Source organism: Tachysurus fulvidraco, chromosome 3 (assembly GCF_022655615.1).
Source record: "Tachysurus fulvidraco isolate hzauxx_2018 chromosome 3, HZAU_PFXX_2.0, whole genome shotgun sequence".
NCBI lineage: Eukaryota > Metazoa > Chordata > Actinopteri > Siluriformes > Bagridae > Tachysurus > Tachysurus fulvidraco.
In genome coordinates, this window is record NC_062520.1 from 18,624,084 (window position 1) to 18,646,554 (window position 22,471).

General features: G+C 37.6%; 1 protein-coding gene across 3 annotated transcripts in view; it reads left to right on the plus strand.

Annotated features, from left to right (window-relative positions):
- dpyda.1 (dihydropyrimidine dehydrogenase a, tandem duplicate 1) overlaps nt 1-22,471 on the plus strand; it is a 127,208-nt gene that overhangs the window by 92,544 nt on the left and 12,193 nt on the right. For all 3 annotated transcript variants that reach the window (XR_007140073.1, XM_027149414.2, XM_047810773.1), the window contains 3 exons: nt 3,182-3,302; nt 3,609-3,728; nt 18,584-18,726. Coding sequence is in view for 2 of the 3 variants with exons in the window: in XM_027149414.2 (XP_027005215.2) it covers nt 3,182-3,302; nt 3,609-3,728; nt 18,584-18,726 (384 nt within the window). In the remaining variant the exon portion in view is untranslated. The remainder of the gene's footprint in view (nt 1-3,181; nt 3,303-3,608; nt 3,729-18,583; nt 18,727-22,471) is intronic.

A 22,471-nucleotide genomic window follows, 5' to 3' on the forward strand; every position in this document is an offset into this window, starting at 1 on the left:
TTAGAGGGTGCACAGCAATGGGACTAAATATTTATGCAATTTATTTTTATATGCATTCCTGATTAAGCCCTTTTTAGTTGCAGGTTACAACACTGCAAAAGGTGGAATGTGGCTGAATACTTCTATATATTAATAGAACACGTAGAACACTATTGTATGGTTATGTATATGTTTAGATAATTATACATATACATATAACTTAATTTTGATTTATATAATGTATTGCAGTATTTGTGTATGATACACAGTATGTTCAATTCATTTTTGCAGATCTACTAAACTTTTTTTTTTGGTCCAGCCTTCTTATGTTATCGAAGTATAACAAAGTCTAAACTGATATATTTTTTTTTCATGAAGTCTTTTCTTCTACACCGACATTAGGTTTGTTTCTAGAGTTTTATTTAGAAAGGCTAACATATCTACGGGTTTGTCAAGGAACAGAAGGCACACTTTCCTATAACACTGTAGTAACATCTGGTTTTGTTGCCCAGAGTTCAAGATCTGATGCATCAACCAATGAATCTCCCCAAGATGCAAGTAGTGCGATTAACCATCTCTCAGGAGACCAGATATTACAGCTCCTTCACTGGCAGATGGCTCGGAGCAGACTAGTTGAATTCAGCACTCCAACCTTGTTTATACCCTGTTTAAGTCTTGAATAAATCAAGACAAATTGCTATGGATGACACTTGCTAGAGACACAAGTGCATAAATCCAATATCTTCTGAAAAAAAAAAAACATATATGAATTTTTATCTACAAGAGAGTAACCTTTCCTGTCCTCCATCTAGAGCTTTTAGAATGTGGATGGCATATCTTCAGGTGCAAATACCATCCCTCTGTCCATTTCTCTGAAGGAGGACGCTCAACCACAAACACACAAATTCTGAATCTCTCAGGAGGAAATAGCACCGAATTACCTAACATGTTATGGAAATAGAAATGAAATAGTCTCATTGACATGTAGGTTTTATTAGGTACCCTGTTCTGAAAAATCAGTCCTGGGTAATGCTTTTAAAATTCAAACATTAACCTTTCCTCTCTGCCGGCAATTGACCTAAGCGTTCTATTTTGTGCATAAACCTGGTAAACTGTACAAAAAGACAGAACCCGTTGCTTAAGGAGATGTGTTAACTGTTGGACTTGGCAAAAAAGAAACATGCACAAATAATAGAGCTTGCTGAAGGATATGCCAGAGTGAGAGAGAGAGAGAATGATAGAGAGAGAGTTTTGCATTGTGAATGAGAGTTCCGCTTAAAGTTTGTGTGTGTTCTATGTAGAGAAATAAAGATAGAAAGAAAAGCGCGAAGTCTGCATTATGTAACAAGTTTAAGATAATGAAAGGAAAAGGTCAGCACAAACTCTAGGATATCAAGTGACATTTTGAAAAAAGTTATGCTAGAAATTTCAGCACGATCAGAACTTTTATCAGTACAGACATAGTACAGGTCTGTCAGAGGTTTGGTGAAGAGAGATGGCAAATAATCCATTATTTCGAAGAAAAATGCTAAAGATTTGTGTTCTTACTCCTTTTCTTACATATTAACAAATGACGCATCTCAGTTATGTCACTGTACCTCACTCATTATACAGTTGTCAGATTTCGTAACTAGACCCTGAAGCAATGTTTCTTTTTACATAAAAAAGGTAGCACTCTTTATAATAACTTATATGGAAAATTGTGTGCAAGACCAAAATGGATCAGGTCAGCCTGATCATGTACAGTAAGACAAAAGAAAGTCTTAATAATGGAGGATGTATTGTATTTATGGGAAAGGTTTCTTGCTTTAAAACATAAGCACCATGGGGATGTGGGACTAGTGCGCCTGGTATAATGTAGTCAATATGGCAGTCACCAAAATTCTGCTGTAGTGATAAATTGATCTTTCAGTCTGAGAGGATATTTCGTCAGGTTTAAGCCTAAGCCTTAGTGTAAAATCAGTATCCAGTAAGGTCTCTGTAACATATCTTATATATAATGCATAATACTGTCTGATTGTTTGCATTGTGCTGCGGCCACTTGATTGGCAGGTGTATAGGTGTTTCTGTTGAAGTGGTTGTTGGTTCTAGGTACGGTTATAACCATTTTCGAATTCTGATGCTTCTATACAAAGACTTTTACAGTATAACGTACAGTTTATACTGATCTGTGAAATGGTGTGTAACATTTTTACATATTGTCCCAGAATATCCTTTATAGCTTGATTTACATCATGAGTAACAATAATGTCTGCTATCTGGTGTAACATCAAATTAAAAATTAAACATCAGAAGATTTTATAAGGTACACCATGTAGTTATATAATTACTAAGAGTTGCCTATTAGTAGATATGCATAGTTTGCCTTTACTATGTTCATGAACGCCAAGGGACCACCATAGAGGTACCAGTGACGGATATCGTTAATGGGGTGGGACTTTTGTCTTTGTATTTTTTTTACACTAAATGCACTTAGAAGGTGTCCAAGATTACTATTAACATTGTATTAACAATCAGCTATATATTCATCATTATCAGTTGTTTGGAGATTTTTTTCTTTGATGGACTGTTTCTCAACCCATCAGTGATGTTTGATTATTAAAAATCCCAGCATTATATTTTACATTGTCTTCAATTAATTCTTAGCCAGACGTCTGACTGAAATTTGACCTATGTTTAAATTTATTTCTGCATCAAAAAACTATTTTAATAAGCAGTTCTTACCTAAAACTGATAATAGCTTATTTCGTGTTCAAGAGAAATGCTGTTGATCCGGTGTTGGGAGAGATGCACAGATATGTTTGAGTGATTGATTGCGTAGCATTGTGTTGCTGTTGGTTTGGAGGTTCAATGTCGTTGATTTAGACGTGGTCTTATGCTTGAGCAGGCTGCACAACTGCGTTGAGCTTGAACACGTCAGGCACTGAGAAGCCTCTCCTTTCTCTAAACAGCCAGACTGACAGGCCAGGAGATGTCTAATAAAGCATGAATCCTCCTGGAGCAGCAGTTCATACTTATATAATCCCTCTATCGCTGTGCTGAGGATTTCTCACTGCCTGTCTCTCATTCTGTCTCACATACACACCCCCATAACAGACTGCCAACATTAAGTTGCCCTGTTTTTGTGTTTTGCACATTTAGTTCAGCTGTGTGAATCTCTTGTTGTTGTTGTTTGTTTGTTTCCCCAACTAAATTTGAAAAGGATCCAGAGCTGGTGCAGAACATCTGCCGCTGGGTACGACAAGCTGTCACGATCCCCTTCTTTGCCAAGCTGACCCCTAATGTCACCAACATTGTGGATATTGCCACGGCTGCACAAGCAGGTACTGTAGCCTGTTTTTCCATACTCATTTTGTCAACCAGAGCACTGATCAATAAATGTAACAGATTTCACTTTAGCAAATTTGACAATTTACAAAGGTCAAGTGTTCTTCTATAAATGAGGTGCATTTGCAACATGTTGATTAGTAGTGATCAGATATCAGTTGTTTATTATTATGACTTGGCAGCATGGAGATCAGTACAAACCTTATATTATTAAACGCCATGCAGATTTTTTTTATAAAATAGATTTCACCTCTTTCTCCTCCTCCCTCTACGTGGCTAATTTCTGAACCCCGTGGGTGTAGGTGGTGCAGATGGCGTCACTGCCACTAACACAGTCTCAGGCCTGATGGGACTGAAGGCAGACGGCTCTCCCTGGCCTGGCATCGGCCGAGACAAGCGCACCACATATGGTGGCGTGTCTGGTAAGTGTCACCCAGCTCACTGGATCCATTCCCTTTTCCTTAGGGACAGCACCGCCAGATCGCTGGTGAGTGCAAGTGTGTGTTACTCTTTTATTTGCCTCTCTGTGCATGCAGGAGTGTTGTGGGCTTGTGTTGTTTTGTGGAAACACTTGTTTGTTCTCTGCTCAATTGGAAATCATGTTTGTGTCACTGCTGTGTTAGAAGTGAGCTTGCTTTGGGATAAATGCAATGTCTTTGCTGTAATGTGTGTACAGTAAGTGTGTGCGTGTGAGTGTGTATTGCTGTGCAGGACTGCTGGTGAGTGACTGTAGTAGTGACAGATGGAGTCAAGCGAGGCTGAAAGTTTGGCTAAATGCACATTAATTAATTAAGAATACAAAGTATTTAGAAAACAAATCTTGCCAGAATGATTTAAAGGATGTAATTTTAATGGTGTAAAATCCATTTTATAGAGAGCTCGTGCTCTCACAACAAGCTCACACAGCAACGCATCTGGTACAGCAATTGTTATAGCGTATTGAATTACGATTATGCTGAGAAACACTTTCAGACAGTTTCTCTCAAATAAAACACCACACATTTTGGAAGACTTTTGTTTTAAAGGGAAGCATTTACCTCTGTAATTAGGAACCAGACATCACATCTATTTTCCAAGAGATGTAAATGTTGAATTTTCTTCCAAATTTAGCTGTAATTGCTTAAGCTACAGTATTCGTCCAGCATTGGCCACTTGGCAATTTAAAAGTACATTCAGAAGGAAACAATACTGCAAGTGTATCTAATTTCTCAGGTATTGTAGTTCTTGAAAATATTCACGAATAGTATCATCTTCTCAAGTGTGTCATTTGAATATTGTCTCATGTAAGTGTGCAGTAAGGGCTTTTGAAGAGAAAATAGTGCCATTTCCAGCCACAGCGCTGTGCTTCAATGGCAGGCTGTAAAACAAAGGTACTCTGGTTGCTATGGGATGTTAACATTGTCTGCGGCAGCATAGCAGTTCATGAAGACATTAGACTGACGTATTTTCAAAAGAGTGTAGTTTTCCCTCTGCTGCACTGCAGGGAGTGCAGCTTATGTGTTTTATGTGTATTTCATATGCTTCTATGGCTTCCTTATTTGAAATGTGTTAGATTACAGTAAAGACTCTACTACTGAAGAAGCTATTGTTAGATCACCTGTTCACTGTGAGTTGTTCTGGTATGGATAGTATTTTTTTCTTCTTCTTTTTTCTAAAATCTGTTTGCTGGAGTGTAAGAAGTCTGATTGTCTGCTCTCACCTTCTCTGTGCTGGAGCCATTGCGCTTCATCAGAGGGCAGCATGAGCTGCTGTCCAGTCAGTGGTGTGCTCCAGCCTTTTGCTCAATAATTTATGTGCATGCTGTTGCTCCCCCTCCTTCTGCTCTCGATCGTGGCTGGATGGCTGCTCTGCTGCATAGTTACTGCTATTTGTGAATCAGGACTTCTTTTTATTGTGTATTTTAGTACATGTCTATGTTGGTGGATAGTTTGACAACTGTTGGCATGGCATATGAATGGCATACATTTGAAGGCCCATTCCTTTGCTATCAGGTGCCCTCTCCTTTACCCTCTGCTGGTCCAGAATGTCTAGTATTGGAGAAAGGAGGAAAAGACAGGAGGCAGCCCAGCACCTGGCACAGCAAAAAAATGAGGCATTAAAAATTAATGGTGTGACTATTGTGGCAGTATTTCATGTAAGCAAAACTACTTAGTGTCATCTTTTCCCTATTTAAGATTTGCCTGCTGGGCTCTGATATCCCACAGGAGTTGAGCCTATCAGGAGTTTGCTGCACTGCTGTCTGGCATTCATTCTACATCCTACAAACCTGTGCCACTCTTCCAGGGGACATAATTCACCATAGCCATGATGTATGAGATTTGATTAAATGATAAAGCTATGATTTCCAGCTTATCACATGCTTGTGAGCTCAATTTTTAATGGTATTCTGCAAAATCTGTGTCTGTTTACGGCTTTATTTTTGCTTTGAATCTTCAGAAATCCGCATATAATTTCATCCACACGTAAGTAACCTGAAATATGCCTTGCTTACTTTCATCATATCCATAGCAGCTATGCAGAAAATAGAGAGAACAGGGTAATAGGGCAGTAAGAGTTTGTTTTTTTCTTAACTCTGGCTGTAGGGTAAAGCGCTACTACTTGCACATCATTTCAGAAATGATGAAGGATTTCTTATCTTCACCTAAGTTCACTGCACTGTGGTTATTCAATTCCTATGTGTAACAGGTCAGTGGAAAACACATACAGCCTCCTGTTAGAGAAAATATTCTCCTCCTGTCTGTTGGCTACTAAAAGACAGCCTCAAGCCCCTCCACCTCGGCGTGTGTGCACATATGTGTGTGTGTTTTTCATAGCTGATACATTTTGTATGTCTCTTAGATCAAAGCTGGGCAAGGTCTCCTCTGCCAGGCTTCTTCAGCATGCTCTAGCTCATACACTCAAATCTCAAGTTTGCTGCATCTCCACACTACAGTGTCAAGAACCAGGGTGTCAGGCCTCCTTTTATGAAATAGAATGCAGGAATATACATACATTTGTTGTCTGAAATATTTGATGCGAACTATAAAGCAAGATGAAATGTAGTTTGGATCCACACAAAAAAAACGTCAAAGTGGTTCTGGCTTTTTTATATATAAAAAGAGTTCGATTTACTATATAAAAACAAATATGTATACCAACACACATAGACAGAAACAAGCTTCAAAGGATTTAAGTATTTGTGGGAAATAAAGATGTGTCTGCATTTTAAGCACATTGATAAAAATACTGCTTGCATTTACCAGTATTATTATTCCTTAGGCAAGTTGTAGTGAACAGGAAAAATATCCAACTGTAAATATGAAGTCTTATTTGATAAAAAACAATTAAGAAAGGAAAGTGGGAAACAACCAGTCATGGTAAAAACTGCTGATGGGGGTCTTATGTAAGGCCAAGATATTCCTGTGACTGACAGCATGAGCTCAGCCTAACCATTGAAATGACCTTGATTAGTGAAATTCTGCATAACCAAGACTGGGAGTGACATATGATATTGAAAATTAGGCAAATGAGGAAATGCAAAAAATACATGGCTACCAGTGTGCATAAATGAACACTGTCTGTAAGCACGATTACGGTATATTTTAAGCAGTGTTGTAATGTAACGAAGTACAAATACTTCATCACCTTTTTTCCCCTGCCATTTTGAGAGCGAATTTGACACAAATTGTTTACTCAAATGATCTTGCTCCTACTGGGAAACTCACATGCGCATTTGACGAAAATACCGTATTGAACTCAATAAAAAGACACACAATAAAAAGACACACAAACTTCGATATGAGCGTAAGAGCCGCATGAAACCGGGCAAAGAGCTGCATGCGGCTCGGAGGCCGCGGGTTTTCCACCCCTGTCTGAGACGACCACCCCGACGATAGTGGTGAACAGGGTGACGAAGATAACGTTATACACCCGTGGCCGTATTTGCAAGAAATGATTCTGTACATTGGAATGAAAGATTCTTCCTACCGGATGAAGTGCCTCTTATGCCTACTGAAAATCACTGAAATTTTACTTTTTACTTTTACTTCAAATACTTAAGTACATTAAATATAGGAAAATGACTTTTGATACTTAAGTACAGTATATATCAGATACTTTAAGATTTTTACTTGAGTAATAGTCTAAAAGGGAACTTTCATTTCTACCAAGGTTTTTTCTAGACATGTACATGTACTTTTACTCAAGTATTGCTTTCCAGTACTTTATACAACACTGATTTTAAGTTAAACTGACTTATCACAGGTGAAAGCTGGCTATATGCTGTGTATTATAAACTTACTTTAGGTTAGTTCTTCTACAGTACTTTGTGAGCATGGTTAGCTAGAATTAATTACATTAGCAAACCTACTCATCTGTAAAAATTACAATTAAATAACAACAAACTAATAACTATGACTTTAGTCATAACATGCCAAAGTGCATTATCTATTCCACTTTTACAGATGAGTCTTAACAAAACAAACAATAACAATCCATCCTGTTTAATCCTAAGAGCAAAAGTGAGATCGAAATGTTGATGGAAAAACATGAAAATAGTATGATGTAAAACTGGAAATGCTGTATTAGAGGAAAAATGCTTCTTTATTAAGCAGACTCTTACCGTACTTTCCACTTATATATTCCGGTCTATATATATATATATATATCCCACTTGTAAGTCATAGGCCTAAGATACCTAAGGCCTAAATGTATGTTGCTGTTTAATCATTTGAGAGAATGAATCATTTCATTGTGTGCCTAATTTTGCCTAATTCTTCGACATTTTTTTATTCGCTAATCAGAATAATCATCTATCAATCTTTTTCTACTGTCTCTATTTCGGCAAGCACAGAGCAAAGTACAGGGACTTCAGGGCTGATGTTCTTTTTTCTCCTTCAATTTGATAATGTGATGATATGTGCATATGAGCCAGTGTTTGTTGTCCTGCTGTTTCAGGATCAGCTTTATAACAAAGAGAAAAGTAAAGAAAGGCTTCAGCATCATCTAAATGCTCATGCAGCTTTCTGCCTCTTTTGCCAAAACCTCTCCAGATGTATTTAACATGTCTCCAGACTTCATCAGCATGATACACTTCTACATTCATAGAAGGAAGAAGTGCTGAGATGCTGGTCTGGCAGGATACAAGTCTTGAAATCACCATGCTCTTTGTTGACAGCATTTTCCTGTCAAAAATAAAAAAGAAAGCAAGTTTTTCTTTCATCTTTACATTACATTTCTAACCTAGGACAGCCTCTTCCACTCTTATTTGAATCTCTGAAGGCTGTTGGAAAAATTTGTAGATGTTTATCTGGAGTCTGTGATGCAAGAGACTATGGCTGTATAAATTAGAGCTGCATGTTTGAATAATCAGCACAGCGGTCTGTGTGTTAGACAGACCATGGTACAGTAGGCCTTTTATTTTAATTAAATGATTAATTAAAGCTGCATCACTGAGGACAGACTTCTAAGCACTGTCAAGATTTCAATTTTGTGTTAAATATATTCTAAAGGCCAGACCCTTAAATCTCATGGGCCAATAGCAGGCGGTGAGCTGTGAACATGAGCACAGGCTAACTTCTAATGATAAGAACACAGAATGAGATGAGGTTCTTGAAGCACAGCCATAGGATTAGGCTATCAATCACTGCACTCTCCAGGGACAAGCAGATGAGACAAAACACTGAAAGATAAATCAGAAAAAAAGAATAATATTGTTGCATTCTTTTTTTCCTTCATCTTTGTATGTCTTTTTATCTCTCGCTCTTTCTCTGTGTCTGTCTGTTCCTTTATTTGCTCTTCAAGTTGCAATCCGATGCTATAAAGTTTTTCCACAAAAAGTATTAGAATGTCTTGCCATGTTCAGTAAGCCCTGCTCAAAGTAATACTGTTTGTGACCCATTGATTGTTGAGCTTACCTCAAAATATCATCCCAAGTTTTGCTTCACAGTTTTGTGTGAATGCATCTGAACGTCACGAGTTTCCAGTGTTTAAGGACAACTAGATCTGCCAAAGTTAGTGCTCCAGATTATCCCATAGGTGTTTAATTGGGTTGTGGTCAGGGTTCTGTGCAGATTGTCCACTCTAGCATTGGCCAACTATGTCTTCAAGGAGCTTACTTTGTTCAAAGGGGTATTGTCATGCTTTAAAGACAAAGACATCCTAGGAAATTCTGTGCTTCCAACTTTGTTTTCATATATGTGTGATGATCAGGTGTCCACATACCTCTGCCCTATATAGTGGATATACAGGCAAGTATAGCAACATTGCTAAATTAGGAATAAAATCACATTTTGGAGATTGTTGACAAGCAGCTTGGGACCAGACTTTTTGCCAGGGCTGGCATCATTCTAAAAAGAAAATGAAGTTTATACAAAAACGTTACACAAATACATACAAATAGATAGAGTTTTGTTCTTGGGCAAATTCCTCTCACCAAAATCTTTTGTTTGTTTGGTTTAATATGGTGATCTTTAATGGTGACAAACCTATCAATGTCAAGCATGTTGGTGTCTTCTCAAGAGACTGGACTTTGCAGGGTTACTGGTGACATCAATGTGACATCTTGGACATCATTTCATTCAGGTTTCATGACTGCATTAATTATTTTTGCCAAGAGATCAGCCAGATCAAATGAAACAAACATGAAGTCTACAGTAGGACTTACTGGGTTTTCAGTGTTTGTTGAAGGGATCACAACAAATTCTCTAGCATTCTTCAAATCAGTCAAGATAAATAATTCATTCACGTAGGCAAATATATGTAACCTTTGGCACATAGTCCATATAACCTGTTCTTTAATTATCTCTATACCATTTGCTGTAAAAGTATTACATTTAGTTTTTCCAGCTTTATGGGTAAGACACAGTTTGTCTGTATGCCATAATGGGTGTTGGATGAAACACAGTAAATTGGAATGAAACAAGATTATAATTTGAGACAATTAAGCCTGTGGTGTTTTCACAGACTTTTATGGGCACATGATTTTAGGCAGCAGAAAATGTAACTGAATACTGCTCACCGGTTTGTGGAGTGTTTTATGACCTTAATTTAATGGCACATTTTTAATTTTATAAAGATATGCCAAAACCACTGATTGTACATTTTGCATATTATACATACGTTTAAGTCGTTTAGACGTCAGTTTATCTTGTGTGGCATCACATACATTCTATAATCAGTATATTAATAATATTTTATAATTATAATATAATAAAATATTTTTTAAATTATGGAAGCTTATTGTTAACCCTTTCATATACTTGCTGGAGGCTGATTGGCTGATAGCTGTTTGAGTACACATACTCATTATAGTTACAGTCTGAATACTGTGCTAGGATTGATTTATCCAAAAATATCAACATGTTTGTTGTACCCAGTTTTAGCCTCCGCTGAGTGTGTTTAGAAAAAATTTTTGAAGATAGACCTAAAAACCTAGGATTAGTTTGCAAAAGAAGGTATTGCATAAAATCTCAGAGTAGAACAAAAAGCTCCAACTTGCAAATTGGTTTGCAATTATCCAAGGAATCAGAGAGGGGAAAAACTGTCTGTAGAACTTATATATGTGCAAATATATGGTCCAAAATAATTTACACTGCATGCTCATGCTACCATTAGACCAGTCTCACAGTCTCACTTTACTCAGGACTAGGAGGAAGAAACCCAGGTTTGACCAGGTTTTCATGTCTCTATGATTTGCTCCTCTGCACCTGATCAGTGTGAAGCAAAGAATCTGAATAAGAACAAACATCCCAATAGGATTTTGAAGCACTTTTGGTTCAGAAAACTTATTATTATTTTTACTATCCTTATAACGGGATCAGTTTATTTTATTACTGTAAAAAAACATGCAAATACCTTCTGACCACTGAAATGTTTATTTTGAGACATGCATATTGATAAAAAACAAGCTTGAGTTTTACCTTTAAGGTTTTACAGTAGAACATGAACTTTCATCCTTGTGTTCATAGTTAGTCAAGCAGAAGCCCTTTGCCATCCAAGATTTTATCCATGCAGCTAATATTAGTTTGACCATCTTTTCTAATTCATAAAGCTGATAATAATAAATCATCTGTTCTTTCTTCTGTTTGAATGCTTTATTTGGTTCTGAAATCAGTACTGAATGCATGAAAAAGAAACAGTTAAGAATAATTCACTAAATTCATGTATTATGTAATTTCACACTGGGGATTAAAAACATTCATATGTACACCATAAACTTTAACATTAGCCTGTGACTTTTTCTATTATCACCAGATATATTTTTCCTAACAATAGAACAACAGTTGAGTTTAGGCTAAATATATAATATAAAAGACTAATAAGGATAGAAAATAGGCTTTGAAAATTTTCAGCATAGTTTACAGAGACTAATGTAAAGATTAGATTAATGTTCACAGTAAGAAATCTAGCGATTTCTTATGAGTTATTATGAGTACATAATAAGTGAGCCAACCAAGTGAGGCATTCTGTTTTCATACACTGGACCAACTTCTACTCTACTGAAAGTAAATCATGAAAGGGTGGTGAAATATAATTCTCAGGAGGAAACTTGAGTCTGTGTTTGAAAAAGTACAGTAAGTTGTCTTCTGGGAAGGCAGAGGTTAATGTCCCTGGGATTTTGGAGGTGGCTTTCTGTATTTCCAGTTCCCAGAAGAATAGAGTGAGAAAGAAGGTGGGTGTGGTGATTCATAGGCTTTGGAGACTATGCTGTCTGGGAATTCTTCACTTTTGGTTAGTACAAAATTGAAAAGATGAACCAAGCAATGAATTTTGTCCTCTTGACTTGGGCAGAACCTATGCTCTGGGCATTTCTTATTATTTTAGATGTATATGATATACTGTATACGAACAACAAAAGGCTTTCTTCCTCCGGGGCTAGAGTAGCTTCTCTTTCTTCCCAACTTCATAGTTTCCCTACATTGATGTCAGATTCCTTGACATAAATGCACAGGGGAAAATCTTTGCTGCAGTTCTGCTGTTGGGACAGGACTGCTCCCAATGCACCTTAGCGAATGCTTAACTTGCCAGTGTCGGGGGAGAGTGCTACAAATATTTAACAGAAGAAATAAACCTTAACACCTCTCTTGCAATCAGTATTTTATTATCTTTTCTGTATTAAGTTTTCCTATAGACCGTCATTAGGTTTTTTAACTATACAGTCTTAAGGTGTGATTAGTCTAGACCATTTTTTTTGCCGAGGAAATGAACCAAACACTTAATCTTCTAAACCTTATCCTAGGGCTTGCATGAATAAATCATCCAAAAATGCCCCACAGACATGGCTGGAGTGGCAGTTAGTCTGTAAGACATACTTAATATGGCCAGGGTTGTTGCTTCCACTTGTCAACTTCTGGGCTACTGATCACTAGGTCAGGGGTTCAACCCCAGCTGCCACTGTTTGGCCTTTGAGCAAGGTCCTTAACCCTTTCTGCTTCACTGGTGCCCTATAATGGCTGACCCTGCTCTCTGAATTGAAATTCCTAACGATCTCTAATATATATACAAATAAAAGAATTTCTCCATGCTGTATTGTACATGTGACAAAGGCTTTTTCTTTTTCCTTGTGATAGAATAGAGTCCTGTCTATGCTATATTCCTAAGGTATGTTAGAAATCTGCTGTGATCCTGACCAGGATAAAGTGATTACTGAAGAGAAATTAATTAAATTATTAATTTTGTTGAACTGTCAATGAAATTGTAATATTTCAGCATTACTGTCCATACTGCTCTTGGTACTTTAATGAATATCATTTAAACGTGGACATTTGTCAGTCGACACATGAACATTAGTAACAGAGAGCTGCATTATAATCTGCATTATAATCATATTACATCTAAATAAAAGATAGATTGGCATCATTGGAATTGGATTTATTAACTTGGCACATACTACAATTGTTTTTTCTCTGTGTCTGTTTTGTAATAGTTGTAAACTAGTCATTAAAGGTCACAATGCAAGACCTTTTAAAGAAATGACCTGTCAGAATAAAATACACAATATGGTCAAAATATTGTGGACACAGTATCATAATAATCACAGGTGCTTTTTGAACATCCCTTTTCCAGATTTAGTTTGTTTTTGCTGTTATAATTATGGGAAGGCTTTCCAGTAGATTTTGGAGTGTGGCTGCTGGGATTTGGGGTTTAAGTCAGGTATCGATTTCCACTCTAATATTGGCACACCGTGTCTTCATAAAGCTTGCTTTGTGCACAGCAGCATTGTGAAGCTAGAACTTGTTTGAGCACCTTAATTCCAGTGTATGTAAATTGTAATGCTACAGAAGACATCCTATACTTTTATGTGCTTTCAGCTTTGTGGAAATAGTTTGTGGAAGGCAACCATATTGATGTCATATTCAGGTTTCCAAATGCTTTTGGCCATGTATTGTATGTAGCTTTTTACTTTTACCTCACCTCAGTCATATAGCCATTCTAGTTTGTCTGATTTCATTCTCCACAAATCACAGATAAGATGAATATAAAAACAATGTAAAAATCAATGTCATTGGCAAACAAGCCTTGAGAGCTAAAGGCAGTGTGTGGGTCAGGGCCCACTCGGATATATAAAAACCCACAGCCATCACAGCTAACCCATATTTTATATTTCATGCTTATTCTACTATAACATTTCTTTTACAATGCACTGCACACCAATGTAAGCACATGAGCCATAATTTATTGATGCAATACAGCCTTGCAGCATCTTCATGTGCCCCCACATTTTTTCTGTATAGCACGCAGGCAGGGGGAAATTGAAGGCCCTTTGTGAGCCTGTGCTGAAAGGCTCAGAAATCAACTTGGCCGTTTTCTATAAGAGGATTTTAATGCTTAAAGCATAGTTTTCTCACATTCTTCCAACAACTGGTATTATTTTGCTTAAATTTTGCCATTCATGGTGCCAGTTTAAATTCTTCCTCTCAGAGTTTGATACCCGTAGACAATTCAGTTCAATGTTATTTGTATAGCGCTTTTAACAATGGTCACAAAGCAGCTTTACAGAAATATAAAAAGTCCAAAAAAAAAGTTTAAAATCTAGATTTGTGTTGATCCCTAATTGGCAATCGAAGGAAAAACTTGCTAAGATAATATTAGGAAGAAATATTGAGAAGAATCAGACTCAAAAGGAAAATTTCTCATCTGCTTGTCATCAGATAGTGTGATTATAAATGATTGCCTTTCTATAACAGGACATTATATAGTCCAGTGCCGTTTCTTGCTGTAGTTATACATCTTCATCTTCCCAATTCCCAAAAGTGTTGCTATTTCTGCACAGGGAATAAAAACAGGGTTAACAGAGAGGAGGTGACTACAGAGATGTTCACAGTCAGTATGTGCTAAGTACACACAGAGCAACATGGCCTTTGCAGATTTTGAATAGCTAGCATGCTGCATTATGCATCTTTCTCAGTCCACCAGATTGGTTATAACAGAGAGTGAAGCTTTGTTGGCCCACTAAAGAGAAAAGGCCACATTCTTGAGAGATCCCCAGTGAAAAGGACAGTTACTTATGAATCACAAGATTATGGATTAGCAGGGCTCTCAATTTTTGAAGACAGGCAAGAGTGACATATTTTAAATATGTTAATATTGGCCTAGACAATAACCACTGGCCTAGACTACTTGTTCTGTGCAGGTGTTGTCAGAGAACAGGCTGTAAAACTGTTGGCTAAGTTACAAACACTCATGAAAAACTGGAGCTGATTATCTGGGAAACATTCTCTAACAGCAGTCAAAATGTCATTGCTTGTGTCAGACATTTACATTTACAGTATTTAGTAGACTCTCTTATCCAGAGTGACTTAAATTATCGCATTTTTATACAACTGAGCAATAGAGGGTTAAAGGCCTTGCTCAGGGGCCCAACAGTGGCAACTTGGTGGACCTGGGATTGAACTCACAACCTTCCAATTGGTAGACCAACACCTTAACCACTAGGCTACCACATGCAAACAAGTTGTGAATTTGTTGTAACATCAAAGATGGAGATCATGACTTACTCTGTGCTCAAAGTGATGCTCGCAGCTCCAGTGGTTTTCTCTGTGGGTGAACGAGGATGATGCTGAACAATTACATGATATGTTTTTTTCATTGGTTGTTACGTTAATCTTATCTAGATACAATAGTGCTATTTTCTGATTGGCTATTGTGTAGCCTCTTTTTTTTATTGGCTGATAAGTGTCAGGCTTGACTAAGAACAGCTTGATTCCTGCCCGGTTTCATAGAGAGAGCGGTGCGAACAGATACATTTTGGGCGGTGCGGCATATTAAATATATGATAAATAGTCATAAAGTTTTTCTGCGTGAGAAATGCAATGTGTGGCAGGAGAGCGTGATAAAAGACCCAAATGCGTGACTGTCACTCTCAATGCGTTACACTTGAGAGCCCTGGATTAGCAACTCTCCTTATTAAATTGAATGGTAGATAGCATATCAGTAAAAGACCTGTTTTTTATAGCGGAAAAAATATAATTATATCTAGTCTTTTATGGTTTTAATAACTGGGGATTACATTTGTACATTTGTCGAGTTTAAAGAAATGAAAAGTTAAAAGACATTTTCCAAATCTAAAACCAAATGCATTCACAGCTCACTCACTCATTTTCTACCGCTTCCTCCGAACTACCTCGGGTCACGGGGAGCCTGTGCCTATCTCAGGCGTCATCGGGCATCAAGGCAGGATACACCCTGGACGGAGTGCCAACCCATCGCAGGGCACACACACACTCTCATTCACTCACGCATTCACACACACTACGGACAATTTTCCAGAGATGCCAATTAACCTACCATGCATGTCTTTGGACCGGGGGAGGAAACCCCCGAGGCACGGGGAGAACATGCAAACTCTGCACACACAAGGCGGAGGCGGGAATCGAACCCCGAACCTCGAGGTGTGAGGCGAACGTGCTACCCACTAAGCCACCGTGCCCCCCGCATTCACAGCTGAGCAGAATAATTCTTCTTCTTCATCTTCTTTTTGTTCTAGTATCCAAATCAACTTGTTTCTTGACTCACTGCTGTTTCTATTCAGTAACAGGCAGCATACAGTGGGTAGGGATGTTCATTATGATCCTACAGGTCATGTCTAGGTGGATTTTCCTAATTGTCTTTCTTTGTACATGCTTTCTCTGTTTCTCATGTTTATCTGATTTTTCCAAACTCACCATGTCCTATTTGATTTCTGTGTACATCTCACTGTGCTCAGAATTATTCATCAAAAAGCAGGTGCTACGTGCATGTCTTACATTAGTGTCTCATACCAACGGAAGCAAATGTCTGTACTAAGCCAAAGATACTGTTGTAGCTAACTAGTGAACTGAATTTACCACTGATTATATCATGGCACAGTACAGTACCTGCTTAATGATCAACAGACAGAGATCTCTATAAATGGTCAGGTAACATGACACAGCTAACTACTTGATGTCGCAGCCAAATAACTGACAGACTGAAGTTCAAGTTCAAGTTTTTCTTTATTGTCAACTCTTTCACATGTACAGTATATACACAAAAAAGAATCGAAAATGTATTTCTCTCAGTCCCAAGGTGCAAAATATTAGCAATGAGATTTAAATAAAGTGCAAAGCATATGTAGATGCAGTGAAATAAATTTAGGAATGAGGAACCCATCCTCATTTGGGTGACACTGGAGGGTGTGATTATAAATTGTTATAAACACCAGAGTATGTTATTATGAATAATGTCCTTTCATATATAGTCAGACAGTTGGGTACTGATTAGTAGGTTGTTGTCCTCTAAGACCACATGTAGTTGGCATCTTCTCTTTGAATGCCCGAATCATGAAGCTGCATGAATTCATGAAGCAGAAACCAACTGGAACTGGTATATCCCTTGATGCCTCAGGATCCTCATAGGGTTGGCCTCTTTTCACCGAAGGGCCGAAATCTTCATGACGCAGAACAGAACTAGACTTATAGTAACAGCCCAACTACTCACTAAAAACAGACCCCAACTACTGACCTGAGATCAGGTCACAGCCCAGCAGCCCTATTGCTTTGTCTGTAGGTGTTGAGAATATAAAATTATTATTATTATTATTATTATTATTATTATTATTATTGTTATTGTTATTATTAATACTACTCTGTCAAGCATGGACTCAGGGCTTTTCAGCTTTTGAACTGATTATTCACACAGAAATAGTGTATGGGATGTACTACGGGAGGAGCTGGTGTCATCGAGCATTGCTCATCCGTTCCTAATGCAATTAGAAGCCTCAGTAGTTTCTCTGCAGTGCTTCGGGGGGGCAGTGAATGTGACCGACACTCGCACTCAAATCCCTAGGCTTACGTTTGAGTGTCAGCTACCGGAATTGTTAAGTGTCCCCTGACTAAGTTGACTGTAATTCATGTCAGTAGATTACATGGCCCTAGGTGTCAACGATTGCATGTTTCATTGGACGAGTGTGCAGAATGGTGTTGGAGGAGATAAACTCATCACTCAATGAAGGTGAGAGGATGCCTCAGCTCTGAAACCAGGCAGGTGTCTGTCATGGCAATCGATAGCGCTTGTGTGTTTCATTGCTGAGTATTGCCCAGTTTTTTAACTTCTTTTTATTTCTGCAGTGTGAGTGATCATTTCTTTACAAAGTATGTTGAGCTTTAAGTATCTTTTAAAGATTACACTACTCACCTGAAATAAGGAGATCAACTGAAGCCAAAACTACTGAACCGATATTTTTTGGTTGCTTGTGATTTTCTACCTTCTTCTTGTAATAAATATGTTATCTATACTGCTGAGGATCATATTATGTTCTCAGTGTAATTTAGTAAGGGTCATTTAACATGAAGGAGAAAGCTGGGCTTTGCATGTGTGCCTTCACACTAGACTTTAGTGACACTGGAGCTAAATGAGGGGAGACAATGTCTCCCACTGATCAATGAAGGAAAGGCCTGCCAGCTAACTGTGGTTAAATCTAATGTGATAAACGACTCCATCTGTCACCAGTTTTAATTCATTCAGGACACCGAGACCCAAGTAAATAAATAAAGGTTGTAACATTAGACGGTGCAGCACTCCCCAGAGCTTTTACACTGATATGAAATATCTGTGTAGGGGTTTTGTGAAAGAGAAAAAAAAAGGAGAGGGTGAAATACTTGATTATGATTAATGTTAATCAGAAAGATCATTTTGTTCCTAGATGAGGTATGTGGGTATGCTACCGCATGACCATTTCATCCAAGTTAGACGCTTAATCAGATAATTCAGTTTTCTGAATGAAATATGAATTTGTTTATATATTGTCTTTTTGTTGTTTTTTTTATTCAAATGCATTCAGGCAATGCCATTCGTCCGATTACCCTGCGTGCGGTATCGGCTATAGCCCGGGCACTCCCTGGTTTTCCCATCTTGGCCACTGGGGGCATTGACTCTGCTGAGTCTGGCCTACAGTTCCTCCAAGCCGGCGCCTCAGTACTGCAGGTAATCTTGCTTTCCATATTTTTCAAAAAAATTTGTTCAACTCCAGTTTTTAAAAAAAACACAAGGATTTTAAATACGATTTACATATTAATTAAGGACTACACTGATGTTTCCTTTATTATCCAGCTAAGAATATTTTGGAAATGTATTTCTTTTATGCAAACAAAGATTTCATTGGAAAATTTGGAGTTAAATGAATATCTTTTAACAGTAAATGTCAAAAGGAGATTGGAAAGTGTTTTCAAACTCTCCTTATCCTCGGCGGGTTGTGTCTAGGGAGTAATCAGTTAGAGAATCTGCATGCAAATTGAATCAATGTGAATAAATGCATGCACTATTTTTAAAATATGATTTAATGTTTTAGTAATGCTTCTCTGTCACCAACCTGTTAAGTCTCAACACTTGGGATCTAAGAGGCTTTTTTGCAATTCATCCAGAGACTCGTCTTTTGAATTAATAAGAAAATTTAATTAAAGAATAAAAAAAACGGGCTCTTGATCGAATCATAATGCCTTCAGTTGCAAATTCACTGCCATGAAAAGCTTTAATTTGTGTTTCATCTTGCAAAATATAGCTTTCTTCCTTTTTTGACCGATTTTTGTTTGTCAGTGATGAAAGCAAATATATTCTTGCTTAAGTTTTTAGACTGGGGATTAGTGATGTGAATTCTGGGTTGGATTAGGATGTAACTTGGAAGTCTGCAGTTTGTTTAGAAGATGTGGCACTCATTCAGCGATGCCTCAAAGGCCCACGGCTTTGTGAAATTGCTACTGCAAAATAACCAACACAGACAGCAGTAGCCTTTTATCATAGCCAAAGACTAAAGCATTACTTTTGATGGTAAAATAGCACACTTTCTTGGTTCACTGCAGTGTTTTATCTTAGAGGAATCTTTCAGAAAAATGATATCATTTCCTCCACATGCCTCTGGAATATTATATAAATAGTAAGTAAGACATTTATTGAAAAATAGCAGCACATGAATACAGTGTAATTGTATATGATACAATCAGGAAGTCTTGTAATCTGTATTGAAGGAACATATGAGGCTTGAATGGGAGAATCAGTGTTTGTTTTTTTTTGTACAGTAAATACTCACTGTTTACTGTCTGTTTCGATGTTAGAGGCAATCTTTAGAGACACTCTGCTCTTGTCTGTAAGTAATGATTGACACTACGCTGCATCAAACTTATTCTTCTTAGAACAAACAATATAATGAAGTCAATTCATATCCTGTATTGATTTCTCCCAAGATCAAAAAAGGGTTTTATTTCCCCACACTGTTTATTGAAGACCAGCTCTCTGGTCATACATCTGAGCCAGCTGTTCACCAAGACTCTGATGATCCTTCTCTTCCATTGCACACAAGATGTTTTAGCGACTCCCGCATGCAGGAAGAACAAATGTTAGGCACCTTTCAGTTAATAATCTTAACATGATTCTTTATCTAAAACACTGCCATTATGCTATAGCGAATTCTATAGAGGAATTTTGACATAAAGTGTATGTTTCTATGCTGTCTTTCTATTATATATGAAAGTTGGTTTTTTTTTGCAATAAAGACAAGACAAGCAAGTACCGGATATCGCAAAACTATTGTAAAGGCTTTTCTTATATTCTTCTTTAATAATAGCGGTTCATTTTGATATGTTCTCCTGTCTTAATGAGATTGAAGGCAGCAGTGAGAGCAAAATGTCAGCGTAGTTGTTGGCAAGCCTTTTGGGCCAGTGGAGCATTATTTCACTAATGACTGAATCAGTTTAATCTTAATGATCCACACTGCAATATCTCACCATTTCAGTGCATGTAAACAGCTGTGAGTTGCAATAAAAGGAGCCATCATCAGGTAGCAAAAATGACTTGTAGCCCAGAAAACATTCATTTTTTAATTCAGTTTGAAACGGCTAAGTGTCTCTAGAGAAGAAAAGATCAGAGAGGACAAAGCAAGCTTTTAACAAGCAGCATGTTCCACGGTTAAGATATTGATTGAAGAAGCACTACAAGCAGTGTTTCTGTAGAGGAAAACAAAGGGAAAAGGTTACGCTCTCCCTTCAATTCACAAAATCTAGGTAATGCCGGTGGGCGGTGGGGGTCTTACTAGATTTTAGTGACAAAAGGAAGTAAAGAAAGTTCTGCCTTCACTAACATTTCAAATGTATTCATATCTGTTCACTTCTGATGTCCAATTGTGTCACCACACAGCCAGCATCTTTTACCTGTGAAGCAATATAAAATAACAGTGGCTAATATCCTCTGGCATATTGGACATAATGGTCTAATCAAAAGGACAAGAGCTTCATGCGTAGTCATTTTAACATTTGGATGCCAAACTGAATTAATCTCTGTCTCTTTTGGGAAGACGGTGTTCTGCTAAATGCCAGAATTTTATCACTGGAAATAAAAGAGCTGACAAAGAGAGAGCATGTGGAGGGATCTAAAAGCATCTGAGATCTCAGAAGGAGTTGAAATCAATGCCCAGCCACAGTTTTCAGAGTGGATAAAAAGGACCTGCTGCCTCACTTGCTTGGAAACCTCTTAGAAATTCTCACTTTGATTTATTTCAGGAGTCAGCTGCATTAGGATTAAATGCTCTGTAGCAGGGCATCAGATCTTTGATGTTCTCAACCAAATGAGGAGCACTAATGGACATATTTTTGCACACAGTTCAACAAGGCTCAGAGTTTACAGGTCTAGCCTTGAGAAGATCACAAACTGTGCTGTTTGTCATAATTAATTAATTCGTTTGCACTAATTCGTGCATTTTTATGCACAGTTCTTTCAATGAGGTTGCAGTGCTTTTAACAGACTATTTTTTGTGCTATAGTTGTTCTGTTTTAAATATTAAAACTTTTGCCAAAAATATCTTTTGGAAAAATAATCACATTCAAGCTATTGTAATCAGTGAAAAGTCATTTGCAGTGTTGGAAATCCCTCTTTTGCCAGCTGCACCCGTGAAGAGTGTGACTCGTTCATTTCTGTTGTAATTATAGGCATGGTGAAATTATATATTTGATATTGTATTTGTTTACATTAAATGGCAGTGAAATGCTATCAGATTTCATTATTTATGGGTGTTTTATTAGAATTTTCTTTCAGTGTGTTCTGCTCTCTTGTGTTATGTTGTGCTGTGCTGTGTAGGGTTGTGTTATACTACTGTATGTTATGTTGTGCTGTGCTCTCTTGTGTTGTGCTTTGTTTTGCTGTTCTGTGTAGGCTAATCTTGTGCTGTGTTGTGCTGTTTGTGCTGTGCTCTGTTGGGGTTTTTTTTGTGTGTGCTGTGTTGGTGTGTGTTGTGCTGTGTTGTGTGTGTTGTGCTGTGTTTGTGCTGTGCTCTGTTGGTGTGTAGTGCTGTGTTGGTTTGTGTTGTTTTGTGTTGTATTGTGTTGTGCTGTGCTGTGTTGTGTTGTGTTGTGAAAAACACAGTTGATGTAGCAGACCAGAGTTTTATGCAAATCAGAATCCTAACACAAAAATCCTGTATCCTCAAGCCATACATGGGCAGCTGGAATAAATGGCTCCATTATCTCAGCATGTGCTATTCTGACTGTGATTTAATTTTTAAATACACTGTTCACCCTGCACCACCATGGTTACATTCCAAAGAATCTGGGAGGATTTGGCAAATCTCAGATAAGAAATAGGAGGGAGGAGTCAAAGAGGTGTATAAGTCAGGAGTCAGTTGTGAAGATTTTTTTTGTGTAGCTGTGAGTTAATCCTGTGAAAGGTAGCGCTTAGCCTTCACAAG